At 35.5% G+C, this 11,655-nt stretch overlaps 1 protein-coding gene across 4 annotated transcripts in view; it reads right to left on the bottom strand.

Annotated features, from left to right (window-relative positions):
• Positions 1 to 1,810: 1,810 nt before the first annotated feature.
• The window catches only part of tfap2c (transcription factor AP-2 gamma (activating enhancer binding protein 2 gamma)), a 48,455-nt gene continuing 38,610 nt past the window's right edge, over positions 1,811 to 11,655 (bottom strand). For 2 of the 4 annotated variants that reach the window (XM_062037924.1, XM_062037923.1), the window contains exons 6-7: positions 9,701 to 9,842; positions 1,811 to 3,224 (exon numbers count right to left, since the gene is read on the bottom strand). In XM_062037924.1, the coding sequence (XP_061893908.1) occupies positions 2,936 to 3,224; positions 9,701 to 9,842 (431 nt within the window). In that variant the 3' untranslated portion in view covers positions 1,811 to 2,935. The remainder of the gene's footprint in view (positions 3,225 to 9,700; positions 9,843 to 11,655) is intronic. The other 2 variants (XM_062037921.1, XM_062037922.1) reach the window with 2 other exon arrangements.

Here is an 11,655-nt window from a genome sequence, read left to right as displayed (position 1 = left end):
CTAGTCAAAGATCTTTGATAAGAGAGGAGCGCTGTTTTTGAGGATTTAATCATAAAATTACAACTCAAAGATCTTATATGTGACAGGAGAGCTCTGCTGTTTTTTGAGGATATACTGCAAAAACATTAAAATATATTCTATGTGACAGGAGAGCTCTGCTGTTTTTGAGTGTGTACTGCAAAAACACGAGTCAAAGATCCTCTATATGAGAGGAGCGCTGTTTTTGAGGATCTAATCATAAATTACAAGTCAAAGATCGTATATGACAGGAGAGCGCTGTTGTTTTTGAGGATGTACTGCAAAGACACCAGTCAAAGATCCTCGATATGAGAGGAGCGCTGTTTTTGAGGATGTAATCATAAAAATACAAGTCAAAGATCCTGTATGTGACAGGAGAGCTCTGCTGTTTTTGAGGATGTACTGCAAAGACACCAGTCAAAGATCCTCGATATGAGAGGAGTGCTGTTTTTGAGGATCTAGTCATAAAAATACAAGTCAAACATATTATGACAGGAGAGCTCTGCTGTTTTTGAGGATGTACTGCAGAAATACTAGTCAAAGATCCTCGATATGAGAGGAGCGCTGTTTTTGAGGATGTAATCATAAAAATACAAGTCAAAGATCCTGTATCTGACAGGAGAGCTCTGCTGTTTGAGGATGTACTGCAAAACCACTAGTCAAAGATCTTCGATAAGAGAGGAGCGCTGTTTTTGAGGATCGAATCATAAAAATACAAGTCAAAGATCTTATATGTGACAGGAGAGCTCTGCTGTTTTAGAGTGTGTACTGCAAAAACACAAATCAAAGATCCTCTATATGACAGGAGCGCTGTTTTTGAGGATCTAATCATAAAATACAAGTCAGAGAACGTATGTGACAGGAGAGCTCTGATGTTTTTGAGGATGTACTGCAAAGACACCAGTCAAAGATCCTCGATATGAGAGGAGCGCTGTTTTTGAGGATCTAGTCATAAAAGTATAAGTCAAACATCTTAAATATGACAGGGGAGCTATGCTGTTTTTGAAGATGTACTGCAAAAACACTAGTCAAAGATCCTCTATATGAGAGGAGCGCGGTTTTTGAGGATCTGGTCATAAAAAATACAAGTGTGACAGGAAAGCTCTGCTGTTTTTGAGGATGTATTGCAAAAATACTACTCAAAGATTCTCTATAGGAGAGGAGCGCTGTTTTTGAGGATCGCATCATAAAAAATACAAGTCAAAGATCCTGGATGTGACAGGAGAGCGCTGCTGTTTTTTGAGGATGTACTGCAAAAACAATAGTCAAATATATTTGATAAGAGGGGAGTGCTGTTTTTGAGGATCTAATCATAAAAATACAAGTCAAAGATTTTATATGTGACAGGAGAGCGCCGATGTTTTTGAGGATGCACTGCAAAAACACCAGTCAAATATATACGATGAGAGGAGCGCTGTTTTTGAGGATCTAATCATACAAATACAAGTCAAAGATCTTATATGTGACAGGAGAGCTCTGCTGTTTTTTAGAGGATATACTTCAGAAACATTAAAATATTTTCTGTGTGACAGGAGAGTTTCTTACTTCAAGCTAGGGATGTCCGATAATGGCTTTTTGCCGATATTCCGATATTGTCCAACTCTTTAATTACCAATACCGATATCAACCGATATATGCAGTCGTGGAATTAACACATTATTATGCCTAATTTGGACAACCAGGTATGGTGAAGATAAGGTACTTTAAAAAAAAAAAATTATAAAATAAAATAAGATAAATAAATTAAAAACATTTTCTTGAATAAAAAAGAAAGTAAACAATATAAAATTAGTTACATAGAAACTAGTAATTAATGAAAATGAGTAAAATTAACTGTTAAAGGTTAGTACTATTAGTGGAGCAGCAGCACGCACAATCATGTGTGCTTACGGACTGTATCCCTTGCAGACTGTATTGATATATATTGATATATAATGTAGGAACCACAATATTAATAACAGAAAGAAACAACCCTTTTGTGTGAATGAGGGAGGTTTTTTGGGTTGGTGCATTAATTGTAAGTGTATCTTGTGTTTTTTATGTTGATTTAATTAAAAAAACAAAAACAAAAAAAAAACGATACCGATAATAAAAAAAACGATACCGATAATTTCCGATATTACATTTTAACGCATTTATCAGGCCGATATTATCGGACATCCCTACTTCAAGCATGAAAAAAAAAATCATGATGTCATTATGTCAAGATAATGGAACTAGCATTTTTTAAAATATTGAGCAAAAAAGGTCTCCATTTTTTTCTACCTAGAAAAGCGCACTTGTTATTAGTGAGAATATACAGTAGTTGTTTTAAGGTATTTTCGGGTTCATTGAGGTTAGCTAATTTGACTTGTTTTGGAAAGTCTTGACAAGATGAATTGTCTTGTTCTATTGGCAGATAATTTTGCTTAGTTCAAATAAAATACCCCTCATTTTTGAATTTTTTTTTTCTTGTTTTTGAACACTGACTTTTTTTTTGCAGTGTGGGTTCGACAACCCGTGACTGAATGGCTTCCTATGCCCATCCCTAGTTTTCAGACATGGCAGCATCCTCTGTGTGAACACTGACGAGGTTTCTGGAGGTCGGCAAAGCACAGGAACACGGAATCCATCCTGACGTGAATCAGCTTCTTTTTTTTTGTCCTTTTTAAAACGGGAGAGAATTGTGTCTTTTTCCTCGTAAAAAGTGGTCCGTCGTGTTGAGACGCAGGAAATCAGAGGATTTGCCTCCAGACAGGAGGAGGAGGAGGAGGAAGGGGAGCTCACAGCATCTTGAAATGATGTCCTCTGGAGGGAGGGGGGGAGGGAGGGAATAAAAAAAAAATGTTCTCCCAAAGTTGCGATCGTACAAAAGAAAAATGGGGCGGAAACCCGGAGTTCATACGCGGATTCCCCCCACCCGCGCGGGGAGAGCGTCTCATTTCCTGTGCTTGTCCAGTTTGTCGGTGGCTTTGCTGCCGCCGTCTCCCGCCCCGTCGTCGCCGGAGCTCAGGTACATCTTGTCCACCTGTTTGAGGGCCTCGTTCAGGTAGTTCTGCAGCGAGGTCATGGCGGCGCAGATGGCCGGCGAGCCGAAGCCGTGGCTGATGAGGCTGAAGTGAGTCAGGCAGCCCTGGATGCCCGGCTCCAGGATGGGCGCCGGCCGGGAGTTGCCCAGCGGCGAGCGGTCCTGGGTGAGCAGGTCGGTGAACTCCTTGCAGATTTGCCTGCAGGAGTTAGGGGCGGGGCGGGGACACACGATTATTACATTGGCCCTCAAGACTACATGAATATTCACCACCACAACATTTCCACCAACGTGAAGCTGCCACGCAAACCACCAAAGACATTTTTTTGAAAATGAAGACTAGAATTCCTGCATTTGAGAGCATTTCCACACTATTATACCTTTAGATTTATTCTCATCTGTAGTCATGGTCAAAAGTTGACATAAACCTGTAATAGGGGTGTCACGGTACACAAAAATGCCTCGGTTTAGAGGTCACGGTTCAGTTCATTTTCGGTACAGTAAGAAAACAACAAAATACAGTGTTTCCCACACATTCATTTATTTGTGGCGGAACGCCACGAAAGAATTACGACCGCCACAAATTTTAAAAAAATTGTTTTAAATATATATATTTTTTTGTCCTGTCCAGCTTCTCAGGCAAATCATATAGTTGATGTAGATGCCCATATAGGCTGTTCACATTTACTTTACAAAAGAGAAGTGTAGGATACTTCTCTTGTTGCCTTATTTGTATTTGACCACTACTGTTTTCTGTTTATTTGTTACTGACTGTGGCAGGACACCTCTGCCTCTGTTTCACTTTATGTTGCTGGTAAATAATATGGTTGTAGTAGTAGGCTAAAGTTACATTATTTAGTATGCACTAATTAAAGGGGCAGAGCTTTAAGAGACATTTTAGCTTTTATATTTTATAAGATATATTTTTTGTAAGAACCACAATTAATAAATATATTTCAGTGAATAACTTATTGTTCAAATCTGTATATAAATATGTACATAAAGTGTTGTAATTATATTGTAAAATGGATGGATGGATGGACGTTTAAAACAAAACTGTTATTATTAATTAGTAAGTATACATTTTTTGAGCCTTTTTAGAGAAAATCATCATTGTAGTAAATTATGGAAATTACTCGATGATGTCATGGTGACCACACCCATAGCCACGCCCCCACCGCCACAGGTATCTTGGCAGTTTATGGGAAATATACAGTATTTTTCAGACTATAAGTCGCAGTATTTTTCATAGTTTGGCCGGTGTGAAATGATTAACACATTAGCGTAAAATATCAAATAATATTATTTAGCTCATTCACGTAAGAGACTAGACGTATAAGATTTCATGGGATTTAGCGATTAGGAGTGACAGCTTGTTTGGTAAACGTATAGCATGTTCTATATGTTATAGTTATTTGAATGACTCTTACCATAATATGTTACGTTAACATACCAGTTGGTTATTTATGCCTCATATAAAGTACACTTATTCAGCCTGTTGTTCGCTATTCTTTATTTATTTTAAATTGCCTTTCAAATGTCTATTCTTGGTGTTGGATTTTATCAAATACATTTCCCCAAAAAATGCGACTTGATATTTTACGGTAATGTGTTAATAATTTCACACATAAGTCGCTCCAGAGTATAAATCGCACTCCCGGCCAAACTATGAAAAAAACTGCGATTTATAATCCGAAAAATACGGTAATTTTTTTTTTTTTTTTTAAACATTTTTTCATTTATTTTGAGACACTATTAGATGGCATGGATTGTCTAGCAAACATCAGATGATGTATGTTTTCCCACAAGTAAAAAAGAAAACAAAAAAATAACAATACAAATAATAATAATAATATAAAAAGTAAGAAACCGCAGACAGATGTCAACACAAAACCACAAACAGCTGCATTCCTGCATGACCTTAGAGAGACATCGCAACCCACCAGCACACAACAGGCTCATCAACCACCCACATTTCAGTTGTGATTCAATCAGGGTTAAATTGGAGATCGGTTTCTCTTACACATCTCATAAAAGGTGCCCACAGTTCTCGAAACTTTCCAGAACAACCATTCTATGTCAGCCTACAGCCTATATGTTCATTATTTTGTGCTGTCCCTATTTTAAATAAACAATTGAAATTAATCTTTTCCAGTTGGAGAAAATATAGAACATTTTTTAATCAAGCCGGTGTGGCAATAAGGCGTTGTTGCCTTCCAGTTTTAATATCACATAATTATAACAATATAATTTGTAAATGTCTCACATCATTTGTACAATATCTACAGTTGTGGTCAAAAGTGTACATACACTTGTAAAGAACATCATGTCATGGCTGTCTTGAGTTTACAATCATTTCTACAACTTGTTTTTTTGTGATGTAGTGATTGGAGCACATACTTGTTGCTCACAAAAAAAACATTCATGAATTTTGGTTCTTTTATGAATTTATTATGGCTCTACTAATATTTGCTTACATGTCCCTTGGCAAGTTTCACTGCAATAAGACACTTTTGGTAGCCATCCACAAGCTTCTGCTTGAATGTTTGACCACTCCTCTTGACGAAATTGGTGCAGTTCAGCTAAACTTGTTGGTTTTCTGACATGGACTTGTTTCTTCAGCATTGTCCACACATTAAAGTCAGGACTTTGGGAAGGCCATTCTAATACCTTAATTCTAGCCTGATTTAGCCATTCCTTTACCACTTTTGACATGTGTTTGGAGTCATTGTCCTGTTGGAACACCCAACTGCACCCAAGACCCAACCTCCGGGCTGATGATTTTAGCTTGTCCTGAAGAATTTGGAGGTAATCCTCCTTTTTTATTGTCCCATTTACTCTCTGTAAAGCACCAGTTTCATTGGCAGCAAAACAGGCCCAGAGCATAATACTACCACCACCATTGCTTGACGGTAGGAATGGTGTTCCTGGGATTAAAGGCCTCACCTTTTCTCCTCCAAACATATTGCTGGGTATTGTGGCCAAACAGCTGAATTTTTGTTTCATCTGACCACAGAACTTTGTCCATGTGATGTCAGATGAAACAAAAATTGAGCTGTAGAAATGATTGGCAACTCAAGACAGCCATGACATGATGTTCTTTACAAGTGGATGTACACTTTCAACCACAACTGTACATGTGCCATATAATGTACCACAGAATTTTCACTAAATAATTTTGTAACATTATTATTATTGAACATGTAATGTAAAGTTCTACAGTATGCAAGCAAAGAACTAAAAAAAAAACCTGTCCCACTCTATTATATACTTCCATTGTTGTGAACTCTGACCTTTTTTTTTTTTTTTACCGATTATTGCTTTCCGCCGCTGTTTTGTTTTGTTTATATTTGCCGGGTCAAATTATTAATCATTAGTTATTGGTCGACCTCAAAGTAATGCACTTTCCGGTACAATTGCTATAGTCATTGAGTGCCACTGTATCAAATGACATTGAAACTAACTTGCAAAATTCTAAGTTTGTTGGCATTATTTGCCATGCCAGGGTAGATGTGGCGGTTTTTAAACGACTGATGATCTACATACAGGTGAGAATAATCAACTACATGTGTCACATGCATGTATGTTCTGGCACAGGATTGTCATCCTTTCATGACCGAAGCAAAACACTTTTTTACTGAAATAGATACACCTACAACTTATTAAATGAAAATATAGGAAAAAAAATACAGACAGCGGTAAAGTTTAGATCCATGAAGGAAAGAAGAAAGTGAATGAATGTTTATAACTGAATACATTTACACATGCAAAAAAATGTGTTTTCTTTTGAATTTTTTTTTTTTTTTTAATGAATTAAGTAACGTTTATGACAACTTTTTCCAAAACACAATATAGAATGTGAGATATAACAGGATAATGCGTACATTTATTATTTGTTTTCAAAACTACATAAAAGTGGGACCCCATTTTTATGACTTGATGGGGTCCCTGGGACCCCATTTTGAAAATTCCTAGCGCCAACACTTAGCTTAGCTAACGCTAACAGCCTGCTAAATGCTATGTGTGCAACAGAGTAAAACACGCTTTAATTCAAACTTACCAGTGTGAAAATGCAGTGAACATACCGACATGTACCAGGTGATAGCGTTAAAAGTTATGTTTGAGCGTCTCACTTCTGCTATCCAGGCTACTCATCGTCTCTTTAATAGCTCACTAACCCACTGAGACTTCCTTCGACTTTGCGTCCAAGCTGGAAATGAGAAAAATCTCCCCAAATCCTTTTCATTCCTGAAGTGGCCATGACCACGATTGTGTAAGTTAATCATGCTGCACGTTTGCGCCATGTTTTGAAGTTATTAAAGAAAAAAACTCAACTTAAGCACAGAGTCTTGTATTCAGCCATGTAAATAAACGATTCAGAGTCCAGCAAGACCCACAATGCAATGTGTTTCCATGTGATTCAAGCACTATAAACCCACAATATATCCCACTCGACCCACCCCACCACCAATTGCTTCATGCATTTAATACATGTTCACAAAATTCACAATGCGATGTTTTTTTAAAAAAAGTCATCAAGTGCAGTACACTTTTAAGTACACTGAATTTGAATGTACAGCACGGAAGAAGAAGGTCACCTCTAACTTAAACGAACTTTAATGATCCACAAGGGAAATTGTTCCACACGGTAGCTTAGTTACAAAGGATGGAAAGTGTAAGGATGGAAAGGACAATGCAGGTATAAAATAGACAAAAAATGTGACATAGTAGCAATATTTACATATAACATATATGTAATATTTACATATAACATATATGTAATATTTACATATAACATATATGTAATATTTACATATAACATATATGTAATATTTACATATATATACACATACATATATACATATATATATACATATATATATACACATATATATACACATATATATACACATATATATATATATACATACACACACATATGTGTGTGTGTGTATATATATATGTATATATATATACATATACACATACATATATATATACATATATACACATATATATACATACACATATATACACATATATATACATACACATATATACACATATATATACATACACATATATACACATATATATACATACACATATATACACATATATATACATACACATATATATATATATATATATATATATATATATATATACATACACATATATATATATATATACATACACATATATATATATATATATATATATATATATATATATATATATATATATATATATATACATACACATATATATATATATATATATATATATATATATATATATATATATATATATATATATATATATATATATTAGGGCTGCAACTAACGATTAATTTGATAATCGATTAATCTGTCGATTATTACTTTGATTAATCGATTAATAATCGGATAAAAGAGACAAACTACATTTCTATCCTTTCCGGTATTTATTTTGATTATTGTTTTTCAGATGTTTGTACATGTTGCAGTTTATAAATAAAGGTTTATTAAAAAAATAAAATAAAAAAAATAAAAAAATAAATTAAAAGCCTCTGCGCATGCGCATAGCATAGATCCAACGAATCGATGACTAAATTCTAAATTAATCGGCAACTATTTTTATAATCGATTTTAATCGATTAGTTGTTGCAGCCCTAATATATATATATATATACACATATATACATATATACACACACACACACACACACACACACACACACACACACACACACACACACACACACACACACACACACACACACACACACACACACACACACACACACACACACACACTTAATTCGCCTACATTTACTTAAACGTGGCTGCCCACCACAGCAAAATAAAATCTGCGACACCTTCAAAAGTAGAGGTATTTACATGAAAACAAATTAAAGTCATATAATGTACGGATGTATATATAGAGCCTATTATCTGCGCACTATTGACACACAAAAGACGTTGATCACCAAAACAGCACTGCCGAAACAGGTTGTTATAATGAAGTAAGCAATACTTATGGGATTGTCTGGAGCGAGGGCAGCATGTCTGCAATCTGGACGTACTGTAATAGATCCAACTTATAGCCCTGGGCAGCAATCTACAAAATGTGCAAATATCAAGAGGACCGTGGCGACTTTTGAGGAGGAAAAAGCGTTCATTTCTTTTTATACTTTTAAGACTGCTAAAAAAAATGGATGCACTACATTGACTAAATACTTCTCAATGCACGACACAATCAAAAGGAAAGGGATTTTATTTTATTATCCAACGACTAACATTTTTTACACTTGTTTTTTTTTGTTCAGTTGAATTAAAAGTATTATTTCTACACTCGTATGACATTTCAGAATTATTTTAATTTATAAATGTATGATAGTTTGAAACTGAAACAGATTCATTATATTCCAATGTTTTCTTTGGGAAACCAATTGTTTTATCTTAAGTATGAAGGTTGGGTTTTGTAGTGCTGGAGGTTTCTGACTGTATTGTTATAAAGACACACACATACACCAATAAAAGGATAAAAGTCCAATGTAAACTAATAATAAAGAATAATAAATCCTTTAATCCTAACCGTGGTTCGGCCAATTTCTGTAGAATGTCCTATTAGATTCAGGTGAGAGCCGCAGACGAGACAAATGAATGAAAGTGAAATTCTGCGGACACTCACTTGGCAGCAAGGAGCATGTTCTTGCGCGAGTTAACCTCATTGCGTTCCACGTGAGGCCTGCCCAGGTACTCCGCAATGGCTTTGGCGGGAAACTCTGTCTCGCACACGTAACCGAAGTCTCTGGCTAAGTGAACCGCTTCACCTGAGGAGACAGCAAAAGCAAGACATTTCTCACAAGAGCTTTCAATGCAAAAGCCAACTGTGCACAAGTTGGATTTCAACCCTTCGCTCCGAGGGAAGAAGAGCTGATATAACACTTTCCCCTCTTGACTCGCGTGGTCATGATCATGACTGGAGGATGTGGTCTACTATTTAAAAGCTTTAAGGTCAGCCGAGCCTCCTGGCAAGATGCACACTCGATAACAAGGCCGGATTGAGCTGGTGAGGTCTGAAAATAACACAGAGCATCCAAACATGCTCAGAGTCATCAGACTGTTTAGCAACATACAAAGGAAGCGAGAAGAAAGAGGTTAACAGTTCTGTGGACTGTCGCCTGTGGCTGCTTGGGATTAAGGTATGACCGCCAAGTCGTTAAAGGTCTCTTCCATGAATGACGATACGGGTATAATAAGATGAGCATGTGGTGATGCCAGACTGCCCTGGGAAAATAACAGAATTAATCCTATCTTTTCATTCCAGCAAGTTTTTTTTTCTAAAATACCAAACAAATATAATAATATCACAAAACCTATATTGTTTTAATTCAAACTGTAGAATGGATTTTATGTATATACTACCCTTCAAAAGTTTGGGGTCACATTGAAATGTCCTTATTTTTGAAGGAAAAGCACTGTACTTGTCAATGAAGATAACTTTAAACTAGTCTTAACTTTAAAGAAATACACTCTATACATTGCTAATGTGGTAAATGACTATTCTAGCTGCACATGTCTGCGTTTTTGGTGCAATATCTACATAGGTGTATAGAGGCCCATTTCCAGCAACTATCACTCCAGTGTTCTAATGGTACAATGTGTTTGCTCATTGGCTCAGAAGGCTAATTGATGATTAGAAAACCCTTGTGCAATCATGTTCACACATCTGAAAACAGTTTAGCTCGTTACAGAAGCTACAAAACTGACCTTCCTTTGAGCAGATTGAGTTTCTGGAGCATCACATTTGTGGGGTCAATTAATCGCTCAAAATGGCTAGAAAAAGAGAACTTTCATCTGAAACGCGACAGTCTATTCTTGTTCTTAGAAATGAAGGCTATTCCACAAAATTGTTTGGGTGACCCCAAACTTTTGAACGGTAGTATATATATATATATATATATATATATATATATATATATATATATATATATATATACACACACATATATATATACACACACATATATACACACACACACATGTATACATACATTATATATACATAAATATATATATATATAATGTGTGTATGTATATATATATATATATATATATATATATATATATATATATATATATATAATGTGTGTATGTATATATATATATATATATATATATATATATATATATATATATATATATATATATACACACACACACACACGCACACACACACACACACACACACACACACACACACACACACACACACACACCCACACACACACACAGTGTTTCACCTACATTTAATTGATCGTGGCTGCCCACCATGGCAAAATAAAAGCCTTAAAAATGAGGTTTTTACATGAAAACTAATTAAAGTAATATAATGTATGAATGGATATATATATATATATATAGCCTATTATTTGCGCAGTATTGACATTGATTAAAGAAAAAAGACCAACCGAAACAGGTTGTTGTAATGAAGTAAGCAATACGCATGGACTTGTCTGGAGCGGGGGCAGCATGTCTGCGATCTGGACGTACTTTAATAGATCTAATATATACCCGTGGGCAGCAATCTACAAAATGTGCAAATATCAAGAGGAGAAAAAGTGCAGTTGGAGCAGCAGCGCG

This window comes from Entelurus aequoreus, linkage group LG26, assembly GCF_033978785.1.
Source record: "Entelurus aequoreus isolate RoL-2023_Sb linkage group LG26, RoL_Eaeq_v1.1, whole genome shotgun sequence".
Lineage (NCBI taxonomy): Eukaryota > Metazoa > Chordata > Actinopteri > Syngnathiformes > Syngnathidae > Entelurus > Entelurus aequoreus.
The sequence above is the reverse complement of the archived record's forward strand: the minus strand, read 5'-3'. Positions and strand labels throughout refer to the sequence as shown.